Source organism: Macaca mulatta, chromosome 7 (assembly GCF_049350105.2).
Source record: "Macaca mulatta isolate MMU2019108-1 chromosome 7, T2T-MMU8v2.0, whole genome shotgun sequence".
NCBI lineage: Eukaryota > Metazoa > Chordata > Mammalia > Primates > Cercopithecidae > Macaca > Macaca mulatta.
The window spans coordinates 149,055,769-149,080,585 of NC_133412.1; the positions used below are offsets into that span (position 1 = coordinate 149,055,769).

Genomic DNA, 24,817 nt, shown 5'->3' on the forward strand with positions numbered 1-24,817 from the left:
AAAAAAAATTAATTTCTTTAGTATCGTAATTTTTAGGGATCACTTAAAAATCTTGTTCTAACACATAAATTCTCTAAGAATCAAAGCACTTGTCACCATGAGTGTGAACTCTTGGCAGGTCCATCTAACTCAGTTAAATAATGTTAAGCACAGATTTCATTTGGCTAGCTATCAGTGTTCCCAGTCAGCGGTACTGACAGTTATTAACAGTTATAGTTCATTTATAATTTACCTTTTACATTAAGATTTCTTAGTAGACTATTTCAGTATGTATTAAGTTTATATCTAAATGCAATTCAACTTTCCTGTTTCATTAATGAAAGTAGTTATCATTCATTGAATGCATTTCATAAACAGATGTATTCTTTACAGAGCTGCCACTGTGCAATTTCAGTGCTAAATTTAACTATTATGACCCTTTGACTCTCTTCTAACTAAATTTGACTTTTAATGTCAATATATCATCAGGCTCACTTTCAGAGCCAACCATTCTTTCTGCCTTTCATCCATAGGACTCATTTACACCAAGGTTGCCACTGTGCTTGCATATCTCACTTCTTCAGACCTTCATGCCAGATTACTGGGTCATTCAGACTAACATGATTTTCATCACTAATATTAACATATAAGCTAGGACCCCTTGATTCTGCCTAACATCTCCTGGGCTTTAAACCCCTGTGTTAATGCCGCCTATTCTGGAGTCCTGCCATTCCTGACATTTTTTCACCTCCTCATTCTTCCTGTGGACTCACCTGACAAGTCACTGCTCTAGATCACGAGCTTTTTAAAAGCAGGAACTATGTGTTTTTCTTCTTGGTAGTCCATAAGCACCTAGGAACAGTGTCCAATAAATGTGGGTTGAATTGCAATGAAGTGAAATAACTACTTAGGCATGTATCTTTATATATGATTCCAGTATTGCAAAGTACACGAATAGATAAAGTTATTTTATAGCTAAAATCAGGAAATTATAAAAACAGGAATTAAGAGTTTTAATCAAAGATAAGTGAAAATGCTATAACTTTTTGTTTGCATGTTTGTCTAAAATTGAGGTATATTTATATAAACTAAAAAATACATCTATTTTAGCTGGGCTCAGTGGCTCATGCCTGTAATCCCAGCACTTTGGGAGACCGAGATGGGCAGATCACTTGAGATCAGGAGTTTGAGACCAGCCTGACCAACACAGTGAAACCCCATCTCTACTAAAAATACAAAAATTAGCTGGGCGTGGTGGCGCACACTTGTAATCCCATCTGCTCAGGAGGCTGAGGCATGAAAACCGCTTGAACCTGGAGGCGGAGGTTGCAGTGAACCAAGACCATGCCACTGCCCTCTAGCCTGGGTGACAGAGCAAGACTCCGTCTCTTAAAAAAAGAGAGAAAAAAAATCTATTTTAACTGTTCAATTTGATGAGTTTCAGCAATTTTATATATCTTTGTAACCACCATGCAACACAACATACAGAACATTTCCATCACGCTTCAGAATTCCCTTGTGTCTTTTTCCAGTCCGTACTGCCCCTCCCCGCTAGTAATCACTCTTCTGACTCCTCTCACTGTAGATTTGTTGTGCCTATTCATGAATGGAATCATACAATATTTGTTCTTTTGTGTTTGGCTTCTTTCATTTAATGCAGTGTTTTTGAGATTCATCTGTTTTGTTGCTTATATTAGCAGTTCATTCGTTTTTATTGAGCAATATTTCATTGTATGAATATACTACAATTTATTTCTCTAATGATAGGCATTAGGATTGGTTCCAGTTTTTGACTACTATACAAATTATAGTAGTCAAAAATTATATATACAAATTCCATGAAAATTCTTATGCAATTATTTTTAGCCACATTTTTATTTCTTTTGGGTCAATACCTAGAAGTAGAATTGTCCTGTTGTGTAAATATATGTTTAACTTCATAAGAAACTGACGCGTAGTTTTCTGAAACGATGGTATCATTTACACCCCCATCAGCAATGTATGAAAGTTCTAGTTCCTCTTCATGCTCACCAACATCTGATATTGTTGTCCAGTTGATTTTAGATGTAAGATGTTAGTTGCATTTCCCTGATGAGTACTGATGAGAACTTTTCATTTGCTTGTTAGCCATTCACATATTTTCTTATGTAAATTGTATGTTCCAATCTTTTACATGTTCTTAAATCTCATTATTTTTATTATTTAAATCAACAGTTACCAATGGTGCATTTTTATATTTATCACTAGAAATCTTTTGTCACATATACATACCTATATTGCAGATATTTTTCCTCAAAGGCATGTCTTGCTTATTCATTTTCTTTTTCTTAGTGATGTCTTTTGATGAGCAGAAATGTCTTGATTATGGTAGTTTCATAGTAGTCTTGAAATCAGGTGATGTAAGTCTTCTTTTTCAAGATTGTTTTGATTAATGTAGATTCTTTGGTTTTTCTACAATGTTAAAATCAACCTTTCCTGCCACCAGAGGTATGCTAGAAGGGAAAAAAAAGAAAAAAAATCAACGTGTCAGTTTCTTCAACAACAAAAACAAAGCCTGCCGGAATTTTTATTGTGATCGCATTTAATCTATAGATTAATTAGAGGGTAGTTTCCAGTTCTGGTAGTGGCTATGTCTTTATCTGATCAACCTACTTGATAAAATATAAAAAACAACTATTTAAAGGCACTGGAGGGTGAGCAAAAGCTGATTGATACTGGAGAGGAATCAACATTTGAAAGAAGGGAATTGCCAGGGGTGAGTTTTCTGGGTTTTTGTTTGTTTTCTGTTGTTGCCTTTTCACTTAAGGGCAAGTCATAGTTTGCATCACATGGAGCAGATAAAACTTGCCCCAGAATCTGCAGGCTAACTGACTTGATGAACCGGAGGATGGAGTTCAGGACAACCACATCTGCTGTACAGGGAGAGGGGAACTCTAGAAATGAGACATCTCCAGAAAAGGGAAGCCTAAATTCTAGGTAGAAAATTTTCCCAAATATCTGACTGACCCCTGACTAATGCATATGCAAGACATACTTCAAAGCATGCAGGTAACACAAAAAGAACTGATCTGAGCTGCAGCCCATTGAGGAGAAGAAAGAATTGCAATTTGAGTTTCTCCAGGTTAACCATCTACTTAAAACACATACACACACATTCTTTAGTGTGACGTAATACAATCCAGTCTCTACAGCATATCATTCACAATATCCAGGATACAATATGAAATTATTGACCTATCATCAGAATAAAAGATAATCAGTGAAGGCCAATCCTTAGAAGGCCCAGATGATAGAATTAACAGACAAGGATTTTAAAGTGACTGTTATAACTGTGCAAAAGGATGTAAAGGAAAATATGCTTTAATGAATGAAAAATACAAAATACTGACCAAGCGCAGTGGCTCACGCCTGTAATCCCAGCACTTTGAGAGGCCAAGGCAGGCTGATCACCTGAGGTCAGGAGTTCAAGACCAGCCTGGCCAACATGGCGAAACCCCATCTCTACTAAAAATACAAAAATTAGCCAAGTGTGCTGGCACATGCCTGTAATCCCAGCTACTCGGGATGCTGAGGCAGGAGAATTGCTTGAACCCAGGAGGCGGAGGTTGCAGTAAGCCGAGATCATGCCACTGCACTCCAGCCTCTGGAGTATAAGAGTGAGAATCTGTCTCAAAAACAATAATAATAATAATCAAGACAAGATTTCCAAATGGAAATTGTGAAACTGAGAAAAACAATATCTGAAATACAGAATAGACATTCTAACAATTTTGAGTCTTCCAGTGAGTCAACATGATATATCTTTGTACTTACATAGGGTTTTGTTTAATATGTTTCATTAATGTTTTATCAATTCAGTGTAGTGACCTTATGTATTTTCTGTTAGATTTGTTTTTAGGTATTTGATGTATTCTCATGATATTATAAGTTGTATTCCTTTTTTTTTTTTTTTTTTTTTTTTTTTTTTGAGACAGAGTCTCTGTCTGTTGCCCAGGCTGGAGTGCAGTGGCATGATCTCGGCTCACTGCAACCTCTGGCTCCCAGGTTCAAGTGATTCTCCTGCCTCAGCCTCCCGAGTAGCTGGGACTACAGGCGCCCGCCACCACTCCTGGCTAATTTTTGTATTTTTAGTAGAGATGTGGTTTCACCATATTGGCCAGGCTGGTGTCAAACTGTGACCTTGTGATCTGCCCACCTCAGCCTCCCAAAGTGCTGGGATTACAGGCGTGGGCCACTGTGCCCAGCCAAGTTGTATTGCTTTTTAAAATTTCATTTTCCAGTTGTGTATTTCTAGTATATAAAAATATGATTATGTATTTTGTTTATGGACCATGATGACTGCAACTTTGCTACATCTATTTATTAGTTCTAGCAGTATTTCTGTAAAGTTTATAAGGTTTTCTATGTAATCAATCATCTGTCAATGAATAATATCATTTTTTCCTTGCCTTAAACTGGCTAGGTCATCCATTACTGGTGGTGAATAGAAATGTTTTCTAGTTTACTAAGAGCGTCTGTCAGGAATGGGTGTTGAATTTTGTCAAATGCATTTCTTGTGTTAACAGTATTAATATATGACTTTTCTTCATTCTCTCAATGTGGTGAATTATATGATTGACTTTTTTTCTAATGTTACCCTTGCATTCCTATGGTAAATGCCACTTGGCCATGATATATTATCCTAGTGTGTTTGATTGGTTGGTTGATTAGATAGATAGATAGATAGATAGATAGATAGATAGATAGATAGATTTTATTAGTTGATATTGTGTTAAAGGTTTTTACGTATCTGTGTTCATCAGGCATATTGGTCTGAAAAGACCAAAAGAAAGTAATATTTTTTTGTACTATCTTTGTCAGATTTCTGTATTAGAGATATGCTAACCTCATAAAATGATTTGGGAAATTTTTTTTTTCTCTGCTCTTTTTTGAAAGAGTTTGTGAAAGGGTGGAATTATTTATTCTTGTTTGATAGAATTGTTTTTTTGGGGGGTGGGGGGGGTCTCACTTTGTCGCCCAGGCTGGAGAGCAGTGGCACAATCTCTGCTCATTGCAACCTCCGCCTCCCAAGTTCAAGCAATTCTCCTGCCTCAGCCTCCTGAGTAGCTGGGATTACAGGCACCAGCCACCACTCCCAGCTATTTTGGCATTTTTAGTAGAGATGGGGTTTCACCATGTTGGCCAGGCTGGTCTCGAACTCCTGAACTTAAGCGATTGGTGCACTTCGGCCTCCCAAAGTGCTAGGATTACAGGAGTGAGCCACCATGCCTGGCATAGAATTCATTTTGAAATCATCTGGGCTTAGAATTTTCCTTCTTTGTAAGAAAATCTTAAGGTTTTTAAAAAGGTTTGGTTACAAATTAAATTTTTAAAACATGTATTGTAGCAGGTCTGTGATTCTCAAAGTGCTGTGAGTGGACCTGGGGGCCATGGAGAGGTTGGGAGGAGTGGGGATCCTCAAGACCCTTTGAGGAACCCAATAGAGTCAAACATTTTCATAGTGATACTAAAACATTTCTACTTTTTTCACTGTGGTGACATTTGCACCAATGGTACAAAAACGATGGTGGGTTTTGTAAAAACTGCTCATGCCTTATTTAGCACAGATCCAGGCAGTGGCACCAAACTGTAGTAGTAGTCACTGTATTCTTGACCACCATAGCATTTTCACTTAAAAGAAATGCCAGTGCTACTTAAGAGTGTCCTTGATAAGCAGTAATAATTATTTTCTTAAACTCAACCCTGGAGTGTATATCTTCTTAATATTGTGTCTCACAAAATGAGATGTACACATAAAGCAGTCCGGCTGCGTAGTATGTGATAGTTGTCTCAAGGAAAGGCATTGTGATACTGGACTTGAAAGAACATCTGATAAAAGAAACTAGGGTTATTTGGATTTGGATAGTTGGCAGTCGTTTCGTTTCCTCAAAAGTAAGCAGTGAGCCTATCACTTCAAAGAATACAACTGATAGTATTTATTGTCAATGATAAAATTACAGCTTTTCAGGAAAAGTTTCACTTTTGGAAAACTTGCATCCACCACTGTGAGTCTGACATCTTCCTAATACTAGAAGATTTAAATATCTGTACATTTCCCAAAGTGCCACTGACTTGAACAGTCTTTCTTGTAAAGAAATAATTTCTCCCCAGAAAGCACCTCCTTCATGGCCTTATAGTTTTATCTCATCAGAAGCACCATTGGCATTTTAAGCAGCACACATTTTCTTAATACAAGACTATTCCTTTCATTTCTGGATATTTTAACACCCCGACCTCCACCTATTAAATGTCAGTGACACCTCCACCCCCATCACTGTGACGATTGAAAACACACTCACAGTTGCAAGCACCGTCAAAAAGAGCAGGGACATCCTTGTACGTGGTAGCTTGTGTTTGGCTGGACCTAGGTGGAGGAGGCTAGGAAAATGGACCGTGGAATCACCGTCTGTACAAGTATCACAGTCCTCTGCATATCTTTATGGATAGTGCAACTTCCTGTTGAGATTTGGCTTTACATTTTTCAGATTCCCTCCAAGTTCCCTAAAATCAGTATCCATTTAATGGAACAGAAATTAAACCAGAGGAAAAGTATAGCTCTTCAATGTTTATTGGCTGGAGGTTGCAGGTATGCTGCAGGAAGGGCACTTGTAGAGAAAAACGTTTCATCCTGCAGTGCCACAGCACAATATAGAAAGTAAGATAAAGTTCTAAATGGATAGACTGATAAGAGAATGTAGTGTTTAGAAAAACTTGCAATATTGTTGCCTATTCACTACATATGTAAAGGGGAAATGCAGCATAATTCACTTTGAATCAGATGTTAAGCACAGAGCCTTCCCACAGCTAATTCTCTTGGCTCTGTATACTCTGTTGTAGAAGTAAAGTAAATCAGTTAGAAGATATTTACAGGGCCTGTGTACAATATTATGTTTTAGCATTGAGCAAGGAAAAACACTAAATTTTGGAAAGAATGATTGAACCTCAAAATTTTTGATAGGAGTAGGAAACATTATTAGAAAAATAGAATTCGTTAGGGTTCAAGAATGGGATGGAATTTTGGATTGAAATGGAAAGTATGAGATGCCTAGAAAGGAATATTTAGATAGATAAACTTGGGCACTAGAAATCAAGGAAAGGCCAAGTTATAGTACACCTGGCCTCCGCTGTGTCAATCATTATAGCACTTGCATACTGCAAACCTCAAGGCTTGTGCTTTAAGTGTGAGATACCATGGGCTGAGTAACATCCACTGTAACTCAAAGCAAGCAAGTTTCTCGTGGCACTTATTACATTACACAGCTGAGCATTTCTGCCCCCACCCAGTGTTACACTGTAAAAATTCCTGCCTCTTTGCTAAAAGCCTCTACTTGCTTGAGAAACTTCCTTTTGTGATGTGTAGACTGGGCTTATGTTACTGATGAGATTAAAAACAGATTTCATTGTAAAAGTTTATGATGTTCCAGTCCATTCAATTTGTGTAGAGTTGGAGGAACACATCCCTTCTTATCCATAATTCCTTATTTGATCTTCTCTTGCCCACTGTCCTACCCCTTTATACATCCACAGACCCACACCTCATATTCATACACCTGCAAACCTGTCCATGATCATCCCCACAATAAAGGGGCCTGGTTACAGACTTCGATTTCTGATACACAAGAAGGCATTAAAGTGAATGTCTCTTGGGGATATTTGTTGTTAAAACAGCTTTTAGCAAATGAACCGATCTAGCCAGTGAGATGAATTCTGATGTAAGCTTCATAGTTATATAAATCCTGTAAAATTTATCACCGAATCTAGATTGCTTTCTGTAGCTAGAAACTTCTGTAACCAGCAAAGCAGGAACGAAAGCAGAATCACTGTTGATGGGCTTTCTGAACTTTAGTCCAGTTGTTGTAACTAATAGTTTCATTCTGGATTCAAAGCAGCACCTACCCTAATTGGTGTGGAAATCTCAAGGTTAGCTAGCTAAAGCAGTTTCTGCTTTTTCACCTGTTTCTTTCCTTTGTATTCATTTGTTCACCGGATCAGCCCACTCCTGCCTTGAACCTAGATACGTGGCAGCTCCCCCTTCCGTTCACAGCTCACTGTTCCTTTAGCTGAGCCAGTAGCTAGCTGTTCAGTAGTTTTGGGTGTTTTATCTTCAGTAAGCTTTTCTCTTCCCTCACTAATGAGAAAAGAGATAATAGGTTCCTCAGGCTCCTCCTTTCCTAACCATGTCATCCTGTTTTACTGTCACTCAGCACCCTGCTTTGTGAATAATGTTAACATTTCATTAATGTATTGAAGTATTTATTTATATTTGATCAGTGCTCACCATATTCCTCCATACCTCTAGAAGTCTCTTGGGAAAGATCATGCCCTTTTAACTGTCTGATAACATGCACACAGAGGCACTTCAAGAAGGATCACTGAAGATCAAATGTCACACTCAGAAAACGTAATAGATAAGCTCTGAGCTTTTTGGCGTGTTCCCCAAGAAGATTAGTAGATGGTATACAGTTGAGCAACTGAACTGTGGGAGCCAAACTGTGGGAGGAGATGAGTAAGGGATGTGACATATCAGAGGTGAGACTATGGGGTAGAAAGCCTTTCATCCACGGGCTTCAGAATACCGTTCGCAGACTTACCCTTAACGAGAGATTTGGAAATCTCTCTAAGAGAGTTGGGAAACCAAAGCAGAGGCCTGAAAAGACCAGGTTGTGAGAGAGGACACAGGCAACAGAGGAGCATGGACTTCTGAGCTTGGCAAACATTTCACTTTGCTCCCTCCCGCAGTGCTCTGTTGAGTCATCAGGACCCAGGCTATAAATAACCCCACGTGGCTTTTAGGCCAGGACTCAGGAAGGTCTGTGTAGCCTCACCCCAGGGTTGCTACACCTCTGTCATTGAAATGACTTTAATGACAAAGGAAAGAATAACACTGATTTAAATCACTATGAATACTTCTTTCAATTTAGGCAGCCTTTCTTTTTTCTAAGCCCCCTTAACCAGGGTTTGGAGCAAGGTTGTTCATTATGAAAGTCTTATGTTTCTTCTATGTACAATTTTCTTGTCACTGTACCTAAAAAGGAAAAGAAATACAGTGTAATTAAAGACAGTCCCAAGAAGAATAACCAAAAGTGTTAAGGAGATGGAAGGACTGACAGATAAGACTGTCCTCAAAAGAAATGAGACCTTTAGAAAATCATACTAAAATATATTTAGCATAAAATTTACCATTTTAACCATTTTTAAGTGTACAATTCAGTGGCATTTAGTACATTTATACTGTTTTGCAACTATTAGCCACCATCTGTCTCCAGAACTTTGTCATCATCCCAGACTGAAGCTCTGTACTCACTGAAAAATGACTTCCTATTCCCTAATTCCATAGCCCTCGATAATCACCATTCTACTTTCTGTCTCTAAAAGGTACCTATTCTAGGTACCTCACATAAGTGGCATCATATAATATTTGTTCTTTTGTGACTGACTCATTTCACTTAGCATCATATCTTCAAGGTTCTGTACATGTGCTGCAGCATATGGCAGAATTTCCTTACTCTTTAAACCTGAGTAATATTGTATGTAGATTCATCTGTTGATGGACATTTGGGTTGTTTTCACCTTTTGGCTATTTTGCACAATGCTGCCATGAACATTGGTGTACGGTTATTAGTTTTGATTTCAATTCTTTTCTGTATATATCTACAAGAAAAATTGCTGGATCATCTGGTTATTTTGGGTTTCACTCTTTGAGGAACCCCTAAAGTGTTTTCCACAGTAGCTGTACCATTTTACTTTCCCACCAGCATTGCACAAGGGTTCCAGTTTTTCCACATCCTCAGCAGCCCTTGTTGTCTTCAGGTGTTTTGTTTTAATAATAGCCAGCCAAATGGGAATGAAGTAGTATGAATGGGGTCTTTTCTACTGGGAAAAATGATCTGAGAGGGGAAATGTAGGAGGCTATAGTTGTAAAGACTTCTGCTAGGAACTACACAGACATGGTCACCAGAATCTAGAATTTGGGGCTGGGTGCAGTGGCTCACACCTGCAATCCAAGCACTTTGGGAGGCTCAGGTGGGCAGATTGCTTGAGCCCAGGAGTTCGAGACTAGTCAGGGCAATGTAGTGAAACCCCCCATCTCTACAAAAAAATACAAAAATTAGCCAGGCATGGTGGCATGCACCTAGAATCCCAGCTTCTCAGGAGGCTGAGGTGGGAGGATCACCTGAGCATGGGGAGGTTGAGGCTGCAGTGAGCTGTGATTTCACCACTGCACTCCATCCTGGGCTACAGATTGAGACCCTGTCTCTAAATAAATAAATAATTTGGGCAAGGAAGATAGTCAAAGTATTTAACAAATACTATAATATAGCATAGGTACTGATTATTGTGGCCTTTGCCTTCCTCAGGTGTACAGATTGTCAGCCTCAGTGGGGACCATATGAGGTAAATTTGGAATAATGAAAAAAAGTGTCTTGCCACACCATTTATGTTAGCCAGTGATAGGGACATAAGCTCAAATATAAACAGCTTCTAAAAAATATTTAGATATTTAACTGATGCGTGATTGAGAAAAAGCAAGAATTCTGTGCGATGAACCCTTTTCCTTTTGAAGTTGACGTTAGAGAAGATGATCATGCGTCTGTTCCTGCCTTACGTTAGCCCCCCATCCTGCATTGGAAGCTCTCTGGACTCTTCTCGTAGGTCTTCTGGCAATCACAGGGGAATGAAATTGCTATTGCAGTTGTTTTACATCCAGCAAATATTTATTGTACATTGACCATGTGCCAGGCCTTATGATACGTGCTAGGAAAAGAACAGAGTGCAAAACAAGGACCCTGTCCTTGTCATCATGGAGCTACGGTTTAGTGGGGGAGTCAGGTAATATTACACAAGTAGATTTGTAATTCCAAACTGTGCTTGGTTCTATACAGGAAAAATACCCGAGACATTTCTCTCCTTTCCTCCAGATTGTTCATACAACCACTCACTCTAAGAAACCTGCTTGCTTTTCTCTTCAGGAGCCTCCAGACAGGTGGGTTTGCCTGGGAAGGAGAGGTAGAAAACAACGTGTACAGCAAGGCTACAGGGGTGGTCCCCCAGCACAAGTATCACCCCACAGCAGGCAGCTATCAGCTCCATTTTGCCCTGCAGCAACTTGAACAACAAAAACTTCAGTCCCGGCAGCTCCTGGACCAGAGTCGAGCCCGGCACCAGGTAATTCAAGATAAGTCTTTTCCATGTGTTACTATCTTCCTGCTGTTGATTAAAAAAAAAAAAAAAAAAAGTGAATGAATGAGAAATGTAGGATTAGTTTTCCAACCCCGTGCCACCCTGGCTTGGACAGCTCATGGGGAGTCTACTCTTGGGGAAAAAATGTTCTGGAGCCATAACACTGGCTTTGCCTGAAAGTGATGCTTAACCAGTGTTTGACATGTGTTTTTTTTTTTTTTTTTTTTTCCATTTGAATGCTCCTATCCAAAAACCTCTATTGTGGTGTTTACCCTTTCTGTTGCATGATCTTAGTTTAGTAACCTCCCATGGGGTCTGATTCTAAGATACCTGAAAGCTAGCATTTTAAACATCTTTATTTCTAAGTGTTCTACTTTCTTGCCTTGATATACTTGGCATACATGTGTGATATTACTCATTATCTAACAAGATTTTCAAGGAATAAATAAGCTGTAAGTTCTTCTGGAAAATGGAAATGGACATATGTTAGCATGCAGGTCATCTGTAAATGATGGCTGTTCATTCAACAAATGTTTACTGTGTATGTATTGTGTACTAGGCACTGTTTAAACAGTGGGGCTATAAGGTGACTGTACACACAGAAATCCTCGCTGTTGTGGAACTTATGTGTAGGGAGATGTTGATTTGCTACTCATTGTCTATAAAATGCCAGAAACTCCCGAATGAGGGAGCTATATAAGTATATAGCACTAATATATTAGTATGGCCCCAATTGTAGAGAAAGGATGATCTCACCAAAACTTCAGGATTTAAATTTTTCTTGGTGACTCAGGATCATCATTAGAATAGTTACTATGGGCCGGGCGCGGTGGCTCACGCCTGTAATCCCAGCACTTTGGGAGGCCGAGACGGGGGAATCACAAGGTCAGGAAATCGAGACCATCCTGGCTAACAAGGAGAAACCCCGTCTCTACTAAAAATACAAAAATTAGCCGGGTGCAGTGGCGGGAGCCTGTAGTCCCAGCTACACGGGAGGCTGAGGCAGGAGAATGGCGTGAACCTGGGAGGCAGAGCTTGCAGTGAGTGGAGATTGCGCCACTGCACTCCAGCCTGGGCGACAGAGCGAGACTCCGTCTCAAAAAAAAAAAAAAAAAAAAAGAAGAGTTACTATGTTCTACAGTGGAGTTATTGGAATGAATTAGTACTGATTCTATAAGCTTTTCTGACATTTGGTTATGTGAAGAAATAACTTTTTATCAGTTTGATCTCCTGATCATTTTTTTCTTATAAAAATGTAGTACATAGTATGCATGAGTTTGTGCAAAATTATTATTTACTCAAAGACTAAAGCAGCATTTCCCAAAGGTTTTTTCCTCTAAGTAAAACAATTATTATTATATTCTGTCTTATCTTTTCAACTACCACCCATAATAAAATGTCATTTTATTATTTCAACATAGTTCATCACTTGATCATCTTTACCTGAGGTAGAGTACTCTGTACATTATGTTAATTCATCATAATTGAGAAATTGTAAGTGCCAGCGTTTGCAAAGTAGTTCTTTAGACCATTTTTACTGGAGAAAAATAAGATTTCTTAATCTGGAAAGCATAAGAGTATAGCATCTCATTGTAATCACCACATCACTTCCTGTCATGTAAAATTTTCTTCATTTTGAAAATCTTGGGGATAGCAGAAGCATTTAAGCCAGTTTACATTTTCACAATTCCAGATACAAATGTGTGTCTTCGTTGTTGTTATTGTTGTTGTTTTTTAATCTGCGTTCTTAAATTTCTGAAAGCTTTTTAAGCTTTAAACTCCCTGTCATTCAGAGTACTTGAGAATGCCAACTTAATCAGATACTGGATAGTGGAAGTATCACTGTATAGGCTGAGGATCAAAAAACTACTTATCAGGTCCTTGGCTCATTACCTGAGCGACAAAATAATTTGTGCACCAATCCCCTGCAACACGCTATTTACCTTTATAACAAACCTGACCATGTGTCCCTGAGCCTAAAAGTTAGAAAAAAAAATCTCTGGCTCTAATGAATCTGGACAGTTGATACCCTTTAAACCATGCTTCAGAACCTTGAAATGGAGGATGACTGGGGAAGGAGAGGCAGTTTTGTTGATTTTCACTTTTAGAAACTGCTTCATTTTTAAGTCTCTCTCATACTTTTGATTAGCTTCCAGCAACTCACATTCCTTTGAAAATTCAGAGTACTGTACTACTGTTCTTGTGTGGAATTTCTTTTCACTGAGGATTATACTGGTTTAGTTTCGCTGAATTATGAAGTATATAGAAATTATGTTTTTCAGAATCTGTCAGGATATCTGTTTTAGGGAGGAGGCAGAACTCCCAAGAAGGAAGTTCTCTCGTTCTCCTGGAGAGCAAACAGAAAATCATTCATTATAATTGTATATATGTGTATAACATTATTTTATTTCTTCTCCCCCACACCCCAAACCTGTTTTTCTAAACCACAGCTGATTTAGGGAAAAATGAGTAAGGGTGAAGTTTCTGGGACTATAGGAGAGAGCTAAAGTAACTAAATTCCATTAGCTTCAAGAGTTTATAAGTAATAAAATAACAAATAAGATATTAAATATTCTAACAGGAAGAATAAGTAGAAACTTAGAGTACTTTATTTCAGAGGGTACTTAGAATCATTCCACAGTGGAAGCAAAACCCTACTAGATTTTATGCCTTTGTAGCTTAGTTGTGCTGGATCTGACCGTTATAATTGTCACTGAATTGTTGATTGAAGCATGGTTTACATTCTCAGTATTCTGTATTTCTGTCCTTGGGTTACCCTTTAGATAGCAATGGTACTTTTCTAATGAACTCCTTGCACTTTGGATTCCTTTTTCTAAAGCGTAGGGAGCCTTTGGTATAACTAACAGTGTGATTAACTGCCTGTTTGAAAGCAGTGGATAGAATTGAAATCTGATTTACCTAACATTCATCCATAAAAGAGGCCTGTTTATGGAACAGGATGTTAAAGGAGGCCTTGTATTTATATTATATCATATTATATTATGTTTATGAACAGCACCTTTAACATAGTAATCTCCTATTAATGTCTGGGAAAAGTTCATGCAGCCTTTCTCTCATTGTATACATAGGAAGTTCTCCATTCTTTTTGCCCTCCAATCAGAACACTTAGATATCCAGCTTATTGAAGGTGTTAATTTCTGCTTAAACTCTGATTCAAGATGTGAGTTTGGAAATGGACATCTCTCAGTATTCATGGGGAATGAGCTTTGATCTTCATCTCAGTATAGCACTGCACTCATAAATCTAGCAGTTGTCATACACTTAATCCACCCCTGCAAAAGACTGATCCTGTGACATGGGAGTGAGAGAGGAAAGTCACCCAGAGCCAATGCCAGAAGTTTTCGGGAACAGAGATATAAGAAAATTGGTGTGATCCAGTCCATATGATAGAAGGCATAATAAACAGAATAAGACAAAATTGAGCTTTTACACCTTGATGGTAAAACCAGCAGTTTGAAAAACATTGTTTTAAGTCAGAGCAGAGGTCAGCAAACTTTTTCTGTAAATAGCCAGATAGTAAATATTTTAGGCCTTGCAGGCTATAGCATCTCTGTTGCAACTACTCAGCTCTGCCATGATAGAGTGAAAACAGCCATAAACAATATGTAAATGAATGAGTGTGGCTGTCTTTCAACAAAACTTTATGTACAAAAACAGGCAACAGCCTGTAGGTCCTAGTGTGCAGACCCCTAGACTAGAGTAACAGAACCATTTGAAGCGCTTGTTAAAACAATTGTTCCTCCATCCCATTTCTGATTCATTAGGTTTGGAATAACCTAATGAATAGGCAGAGTTCTCCCTTTTTGTTTTAATAATGGCCACCACTTAAGCACTTGCTGTGTTCCAAGCACTATTCCAGGTTCTCTGTACATGTTAACTCATTTAAAAATGAATTTCAGCACCAGGCGTGGCTGTAATCCCAGCACTTTGGGAGGCCGAGGCGGGTGGATCATGAGGTCAGGAGTTCGAGACCAGCCTGACCAATATGGTGAAACCCCGTCTCTACTAAAAATACAAAAATTAGCCGGGCATGGTAGCACATGCCTATAATCCCAGCTACTCAGGAGGCTGAGGCAGGAGAATCACTTGAACCCGGGAGGCGGAGGTTGCAGTGAGCCAAGATCGCGCCACTGCACTGCAGCCTGGATGACAGATTGAGACTCTGTCTCAAAAAAAAAAAAAAAAAAAAGAATTTCAGGATAGTTGCGGGAAGTACAGAATCTCAAGAGTTAGGAAAGGTCAAACAAATCTGTTACAGATTGATACAGCCCAATACATGTCTTCTGTCTAATTCCATCTTCCTTCTCCTGCTGGCTTCCTGCCCCTGAAGGAGAAGGCAAAAAAACCTTTTCTTTCAGCTGAGTCGGGGACTTTCTTGGGCAACAGTGACTACTGGTGACATCAGCATGAGTAGCTCTCCATGCTGGGGTCTGTGAGGAGGGCTGCACTGGCTGTGAGGCCCGACTGACCTGATTCTAATTGCAGACATTGAGCTGATGTTATTCTTGGCGCAGGACAGAGCGATTACTCAGTAGTTTCTGTTAAAGTGATCCTTTGTTAAACTTCTGCTCCCAACCCACTCCCTGCTTCCTTCCCTCCCACTCTCTTCTCTGCCTCATCCACAGTGAAAAGGAGCCCCAAAAGCAGAAAAATTAAGGACATTTTGACGGCCAACACAGAATTGCCGAAGTTTCCTTTAACAATAATGGGAGAAAGGAGAGATTTTAAATACATCTTAATTCTTCACTGGTTCCGGTCTTTTTCCAAACCCCTTCAATTTTTAGTAGACTTAATTTTCAACATTAGTAAATAACTCCAGGTAGGAGAAAACTGTGCATCCTAAGTTTCTCTCATCCTTCTGCCCCATCTGTTCTTTACTTCTCGCTCCCCACCATGCCCAAGTTTACCAAACTAATCTGGATTCAATAATCCTAGCAGAAACTAATGTTCCTATAACAGGCAGGACTGGGAGCAGCTCAGTGTTCACATCAAGAGGTCTTTCAGTTTGCTGGTAACATCTTGAGTGCAGTGTGTAACAAGCTTTTTGCTAATGCTATGTGTGTATATGTGCAATCCCACAGGTGTGGAAAGGATTCCCATGTAAACCGAACCGTGTCTTGTTATTTCGCTCTTAAAAGTTCATTGCATCTGTCTAAAAAAATTCTGCCTCCTCCTGCAGGAATGAATTCTGTTTCGCCAAGCCTTCAGCTGCTGTGTGTTTGTGTTGTGGAGGAGGGGAAAGAAAGAGAAATTCAGCAGGCACTCTGTCTTTTTCCAAGCATCCGGCAATAACATGCTAGCTCCTCAGTGTGGCACAAAGAGCAGGCGACCAGTCTAGCCATGCAGGAGGTGTCTTGATACATCTTTATAATAGTGTATCAGAGAGGAAGATTGGACTGGGGGCATGAGAGGGGAGGAGTGTGTGTGTGTGTGTGTGTGTGTGTGTGTGTGTGTAAGTTCCGGAGCATATTGACTCCAGAACTTAATGTCATAACCTATTGTTTCTTTGTTTTTTTGGTTGGTTGGTTGGTTCTTTTGTTCTATTTTATTTTTCCACTTGACTTTTAGCAGGAACTCATACTTAGTGTCTAGCTTTTAGTTATTATTGATTTTCCTAGGACCACTTGATTTAGTGGGTTTTGCCAAGCCAAACTGTTTCATTCTTATTTAATGAAAATACATAGAAAATACATGAAATAATACTGCATTCAGTTGTTTTGGAAATAGGCCACTCTTGACAGGCTTTGGAGTCAGATAACCCACAGCTTAAGTCTTGGCCCTATCTAGTCCATGACTCAGGTTATTCAAACTTTTAGAACCTCATTTCCCTTATCTCTAATTTGGAGATGATGATATATACCTGTGTGGTATCACGATTGTAGTTCTCAGGATGTGATATTGATATTCCCATATGTCAAGCACCAAAGTGGCCATTTTTTTTTTTGTATTATCTCAGTGGATCTTTACAAAAGCTGCCCTCTTATTAGCCTCATTTCACAGATGAAAAAGCATAGTATCATTTATGTAACTTTCTCAATGTCACATAAGTAATAACTGGTAGAACTGGGATTTGAACCCAGGTCTGTCAGCCTGCAGCATCCAAGCTCCTGGCTATTATGCTATATGCTGCCTCCTACTAATAAGGCATTCAATAAACAGCAACTATAAGTACTATTACATAAATTTTATCTTGCAATTTATACATTCAACAAGTACTTTTTTTTTTTTTTTTTTTTTGAAAAAAACAGAGTCTCACTCTGTTGCCCAGGCTGGAGTATAATGGCGCAATCTTGGCTCACTGCAGCCTCTGCCTCCCAGGTTCAAGCGATTCTCTCCTGCCTCAGCCTCCTGAGTAGCTAGGACTACAGGCTGCCACGCCAGGCTAATTTTTGTATTTTTAGTAGAGATGGGGTTTTCACCATAGTGGCCAGGCTAGTCTTGAACTCTTGACCTTGTGATCCACCCATCTCGGCCTCCCAAAGTGCTGGAATTACAGGCATGAGCCACCATACCTAGCCAACAAGTATTTATTGACTTCTATGAAACTATGTTTGAAAAGTTCTTCTCAGGTGTCTTCACTAGTCTCCTACTATTCATAAGCACCATCTCAAAAGAGAAGTTTTCCTGAACTTAGGCCTAGATGTTATCCCAATTACCTCAATTCTTAATGAAAGAAATATCTTACTAAGATGTTCTTGGGCTTGACAATCTTGGAAATGCCCATACTTTATCCTCCCTTGTACTTTTATTAAGTAATAGGATTAGCACCTAACAACCCATGTCAGTATCCTGACATTTGTTCTAGAGGTTTGGGTATTAGGAGCATTTGTATGGGTTGTTATTAATTCTGTGTTATTAATAATATAGGAATGAGTTTTCTAATTATTATTTTGTCCTTTCAACACTGTTACTGGTAATACTATTTTAATTTTATTTCTGTGATAGGTGTTTTTCAGAAGACCACCAGGAAACGTGACAGGTGTCTACAAATGTGACTACCACAGATGACATGTTAAACGCTTAATTCATACTATGCTTGCTTTTTCTTTTTCTTTTTTTTTTTTTTTTTGAGACAGAGTCTTGCTCTGTCACCCAGACTGGAGTGCAGTAGCGTGATCTCTGCTCACTGCAAGCTCTGCCTCCCCGGTTCATGCCATTCCCCTGCCTCAGCCTCCCCAGTAGCTGGGACTACAGGCGCCTGCCACCATGCCTGGCTAATTTTTTGTATTTTTAGTAGAGACGAGGTCTCACCGTGTTAGCCAGGATGGTCTCGATCTCCTGACCTCGTGATCCGCCCTCCTCATCCTCCCAAAGTGCTGGGATTACAGGCATGAGCCACTGCCTCCGGCCTATGCTTGCTTTTTCAATACCATATAAGTCTGGTCTTAGTGTATTGTTCAATACTGACTTTCGTTCATTGTGTTAAGTTATTACTGATCGTAACATAAGTCCCCTGGTTATCATCATGTTGCTTTCTAAGCTGCTGCTAGGGGAATATTCTTCTGGAATCTTAGAGGAAAAAGAACATACAGTGAATGCTTCCTGTGCACCAGATGTAGTCTTATCTCCATTCCACTGATGAGGAAATCCATGTTCAAAGAGTTTGAGTAACTTAGCCAAGATCACACAGCTGCCTAATTGTGGAGATAATATTCATACCAGGTCAGAGGACTTCCAAAGCCCCTTTCCACTCTACCGTCCTCCCCCACGACAGAATTGACTCTTCATTTTCTTTTTCGTTTACACACTTACCAGTCAGATAAGGCATTCCAGCATTATTGCTGCTGCACTGCTATATACTCTTGTATACACAAATCTGTAAAAAAAAAAAAAAAAAAAGGGTCAGTGTAATCAATTAAGATTCAGAACTCTGCTTGGTTGTGGGTGTGAAGAGGCAACTGTTCACATATTAACCGCTCAGGATTCATCTTGTTTGTTGTGCAATGTGATCCCGTGAATTTGCTGCAGCCGTCTGGTGACCAGTTTCGTTCTCTTCCCTCACTCCTTGGCCTGTGGTTGGTTTCTGTTTGTCTGTAGGTATATGAGGGACTCTCAGCAGTAACTTTGTGTGAGATGATGAAAGACTTCAATCCATCCATCTGAAATGGTGGCAGCCAGGGGAAAAGTACTTAATGAATACATGACAGTAAGGTCTGTGCAAGATATGCACAGTAGACCAACCATGTGAGATCCTGGGCCAAACAAAACAAATTATACATTTGAAGACAGAGACAAGTTAGATGTTTATAACCTCAAAGTTGTAAAGGAAACTTAGAGATTGCCTTTGACTAATTATTTCATTTTAGTAATCAGGACACGTAAGATACAGACACATTAGGAAAATGAGGCCCTGATATACAAATAATTTATTATAAGTACTAACAAATGAAAGATAAAACACACAATTGAAAATGAAGCAGAACTATCTTTCTTTAGCCAGTTGAGCTTTCTATCTGGGGTCATGGCTGATCCTTTGAGGTTGTCTTTCTGCATACTCACACTTCCACTTTAACAATAAGTGACAAACATTTGTTTACAGACAGTCATATTTTTTCAGCCTTTCCTTTCCTCCTCAAGAAAGAGAATGATCTTGGAGCAAGGTGAATGAAATTTATCCTTTATATACATCTGGTGGAAACTGGACACATTGCTAGGTTTCTTTAGAAAAGAGATGTGATTTAAATAAATTTGCTTTAGATATGTTTGCTTTAAAAGGGAATCAGTATAACATAAATAAGAAAGGCAGCATAGTATAGCGGGGTTCTTAAATCATACTCCATGGGTTTGAATCCCAGCTTACTACTCAGTACCTCTTCAATTATGAACAAATATCCTAACATGTTTTGTGCCTTGGTTTCTTCTTCTGTAAATGGTGATGATGAGGAGACACAGGTCATATGATTGGGAGGGATAAATGAGATAAGATAAAGCACTTAAAGCAATGCCAGACCCATGGTAAAAGGTCAATAAAAGGCCAATAAAAGGCCAGGTGTGGTGGCTCACACCTGCAATCCCAGCACTTTGGGAGGCTGAGACGGGCAAATCACCTGAGGTTGGGAGTTCAAGAACTGCCTGACCAACATGGAGAAACCCCGTCTCTACTAAAAATACAAAAAATTAGCCAGGCATGGTGGTGCATGCCTGTAATCCCAGCTACTCAGAAGGCCGAGGCAGGAGAATCACTTGAACGCGGGAGGCGGAGGTTGCAGTGAGCCAAGATTGCGGCCATTGCACTCCAGCCTGCACAACAAGGGCAAAACTCCATCTCAAAAAAAAAAAAGTCAAAAGTTTGTTGCTCTTATAATTGTGTATCACCTTTTTTTTTTTTCATTTAGGTAGAAAACATATAAATGTACCCTCTTAACAATTTTTATGTATACAGTATAGTATTGTTAACTGTATGCATACTGTACCACAGATCTCCAGAACTTTTTCATGTCGCATGACTGAAACCGTACTCGTTGAACAACTCCCTGTTTTCCTCTTTCCCATCCAGCCTCTGACAATCACCATTCTACTTTCTGTGAGTTTCACTACCTCATGCTAAGTGGAATGATTTTGTGATTAGGTTATTTTACTTAGCATAATGTCTTCAAGATTCACCCATGTATATGACAGGATTCCCTTCTTTTTTAAGGCTGAATAGCATTTCATTGTGTGTGTGTACACATATACATACCACGTTTTCTCTTTTTTTACTTTTTTATTTTTAATTTTTGTGGGTACTACATAACACATTTTCTTTTTCCATTCATTCGTTGATGGACGTTTAGGTTCCTTTTACATCTTGGCTATTGTGAATAATACATCAATGAACATGGATACGCAAATATCTCTTATGTATTATTTTTAACTGTAAATATACATAGCATTATGATTTCAACTTGGGGATTTTACTTAAACCTCCCATGCCAGAAACAAATTGATTAAAATGATATCAAAGAAAGTATCTTAGGAGAAGCTCAAGGCTCATTAAGTATTAATTAGCTACATTTTTAAAACTAATACTTGAACAATTAAATATGGTATGCAAATTAATTTGTTCAGAATTACTAGAGAGAGCTATGAGAAGAAAGAATAAAAAGAATGATTAATACTAGGATTAAATTTTTTTTTTTTTTAAGACGGAGTCTCACTGTGTTGCCCAGGCTGGAGTGCAGTGGCTCGATCTGGGCTCACTGCAAGCTCTGCCTCCCGAGTTCACACCATTCTCCTGCCTCAGCCTCCTGAGTAGTTGGGACTACAGGTGCGCGCCACCACGCCCAGCTATTTTTTTGTATTACTTAGTAGAGACGGGGTTTCACTGTGTTAGCCAGGATGGTCTCGATCTCCTGACCTCGTGATCCGCCCACCTCAGCCTCCCAAAGTGTTGGGATTACAGGTGTGGGCCACCACGCCTGGCCTAAATGGTTATTCTTTAGAATAATTTCTGTGTAGATTATTGACATGTTTGTCCAAAGGCATAAATATCTTACAAACGTAAAAAGGACAAGAAACAGCATTAGCATCAATTGTGAGCTAGCTTTTCATCCGGTGCAAGCTGTTTTTCTCATAGTAATCAAAGGAATGATAAGTAAATTGATTCCTTTCAAACATACTGATGAAATATAAATTGGTACAACCTTGCCTGAGAGCAATTTGGGAATATATATGAAAAAGTTTTGAAACAGAAGAATAAAGAGATTTCTGATCTAGCTATTTTACTTTAAGGAAATTATTTTAAGGAAATGATCCAGCATATGTGAAAAGGTATAGCTAACATGATGTTTATCACAACACTATTCTTAAAAAGCAAAATAAATTGGTAACAACCTGATTGTGTGTGTATATATATGCCTGTGTGTGTGTGCGTGCACACATACACATGGTGTTTCAAAATGGAAGTATAAGATTTTGGGGGTGCTTTTCTATTTGTGGAGAAAAAGAAAAAAATAAAAAGATATGGGGGGGCAATTTTTTTTTTTTTTGAGACAGAGTCTTACTCTGTCACCCAGGCTGGAGTGTAAGTGGTGTGATCTCGGCTCATTGAAAGCTCCGCCTCCCGGGTTCACACCATTCTCCTGCCTCAGCCTCCCGAGTAACCGGGACTACAGGTGCCCACTACAACGCCCGGCTAATTTTTTGTATTTTTAGTAGAAACAGGGTTTCACTGTGTTAGCCAGAATGGTCTTGATCTCCTGACCTCATGACCCACCTGCCTCAGCCTCCCAAAGTGCTGGGATTACAGGTGTGAGCCACCGTGCCCGGCCTATTTTTTTTTTTAACTCAAAAATCTATTGTGGGCCAGGTGTGGTGGCTCACGCCTGTAATCCCAGCACTTTGGGAGGCCAAGGCAGACGGATCACAAAGTCAGGAGTTTGAGACCATCCTGGCCAACACGGTGAAACCCCGTCTCTACTAAAAAAAATACAAAAATTAGCTGGGCATAGTGGCGCATGCCTGTAATCCCAGCTACTTGGGAGGCTGAGGCAGGAGAATTGTTTGAACCGGGAAGTCGGAGGTTGCAGTGAGCCGAGATCACGCCATTGCACTCCAGCCTGGTGACAGAGTGAGACTCCATCTCAAAAAAAAAAAAAAAAGAAGAATCATTGTGAACATATTTACATATTTCCATAGCTTCAAATATAGATGTACCTCAGTGTGTCAATTTATAGCATTGATGATTGGTTAAGTATAATAAACCATAGTAGGAAAAATGCCATTAAAAGCAGCAGTCTAGGTCTACCTTTATAGTTAGGGAAAAATGCTCAGAATAGGTATTTGAATGAAATAAAAATAGGCTCCAAAACATCAGGTGTCATATGATTCCATTTTTTGTCAGCACACAGAAAAACACACATACACATAGAAAATACATTTGTATATACATAGAAAAACATCTAAGTGTTAACAGGTTACTAACCTCTGAGAGCAGAATTATAAATCATTTTTAACACTTCTAATGAACATTTATTAAAGAAATTTGTTTCAAAAAGAAAAATGTCAGTCTGTCAGCCTTTGTATGTATGTGTGTGTGACCAAACAGTGCTGGGCATTGAAGGAGATACGAAAGAAATGTAAAGCAAAGCAGAATCTATGGTCATCTGAGTCTGAATTTGCATCAGAACATCAATCAGTGTCTGACTGGTTTTGCGGCTAGATGAAGGTGTGACTGCTAATGAGGGAAGGTCACCCATGTGATGTCTTAGGGCAATTTGGTTTCACTGGCTTTTGTGGTCATGAACTGCAGCCCTAGTCTTAGCCAGCTGTGTCATAGCTACACCATGCTGGTCATGTCACACACCAGTCCAAGCTCAATTTTGAGTATATTTGAATATCTAGTTGTAATTATCTTCATTGTTTCTTAAATATTGGCAAGTACAGTTAGTTTAGGGACTCTCTGAAGAATCACACTGATCTCAGTTGGTTAGTGAATAATAGTTTCGAAATTTTTCTGTCCAGGTAAGCATCTGTCTTTCTATCCTTAAGAGTAGGTCATTTGAGGTAGTAAGAACCTCCTTTCCTACTCACTAAAGGAGGGGGAGCTTCGTAATTGGTTTTAGAAATGAGAGGATATGTCGGAAGGCTTTCGACGTCTTTGACAGTTCCATGTCCTGTCTCAGGTATTTGTGTACTTGGTCTCTCTATATGAAGAGTAGCAACTTCTGGATTGCTGCCCCATTCCTACTGGGGTCATAGTACTGCTCAGTGCTTTATAACAGCACCAGAAAAGTTGCACTGTTTCTCTTGCTCAGCCCCCAGTCTTGTCCCAGCTGACAAACATTGTGAATGGAAGACAGCCAAGAACTCCATACAGTGTGAGACAAAGGCCTTTTGGAAGCTTACTTTTGCCAAAATAGAAACAGTTACTCTCATTCTCACCTTGGCCCCAAGGTTTTTACAGCATCACAGGGTTGCATAAAAGTCGGGGTGTGTTCTTTGCTCTGAACAGTCTTGGCCTGATTGTAGGAAGGTGAGTGATTAGTAACTTACATGCTCAAGAAAATGTACCATCTCAATAGTTTATCTTCCAGAGAGAAACAGACAATAAGTGTCTTTGTATATGTTATGGGAATTTTATTCAAATTGGGACACAATCTACTGTGGGGAGAAGACTGCATAGAAATATTTGCTCGTCTGAAATTAGAGTAAAAGGGTCACAAAGAGACATTAACCTACGCAAATAGAGAGTAGCATTTGCCTACTTTATCCCCCTTCTTTCTCAAAAAAATGAATTTACAGAATTATTTCACTACGAAGAGGCATCCAGCTCTGCTTTATCACCAAGAAGCCTGAGTGAAGGCTAAAAGGAGTGTTTTTCTGGAAGGAATTAAAAAAAAAATCCTCCCAGAATTTAATGTCTAAACACTATTATCTTTCTAGTAAGAGAGCCCAGATCTTGCTTCCCCGGAACCTTCCAAGTTGCAGTCTGTGTTCTGTCCATCAGAAATTTTCCCTTCCCACCCATGAGCACCCTTCTGTTGTGGGAGAAGGAGGGCCTTTCCAGTCTTTTGCCTGGGGCCAAGCCAACCCTCAAACTGTGGTTTTTCTCTGAGTCTTCTTGCTGTAGCATGGCTGTTTCCCACACCCAGCAAAGAAGCAAGAGTCATGTATATGC

The 24,817-nt window shown here is 39.3% G+C and overlaps 1 protein-coding gene across 50 annotated transcripts in view; it reads left to right on the forward strand.

The window, feature by feature from the left end:
• The window catches only part of TTLL5 (tubulin tyrosine ligase like 5), a 290,959-nt gene that overhangs the window by 185,196 nt on the left and 80,946 nt on the right, over nucleotides 1–24,817 (forward strand). For all 50 annotated transcript variants that reach the window (XR_003731645.2, XR_013396464.1, XM_015144156.3 and 47 more), the window contains one exon: nucleotides 10,989–11,184. Coding sequence is in view for 48 of the 50 variants with exons in the window: in XM_015144156.3 (XP_014999642.1) it covers nucleotides 10,989–11,184 (196 nt within the window). In the remaining 2 variants the exon portion in view is untranslated. The remainder of the gene's footprint in view (nucleotides 1–10,988; nucleotides 11,185–24,817) is intronic.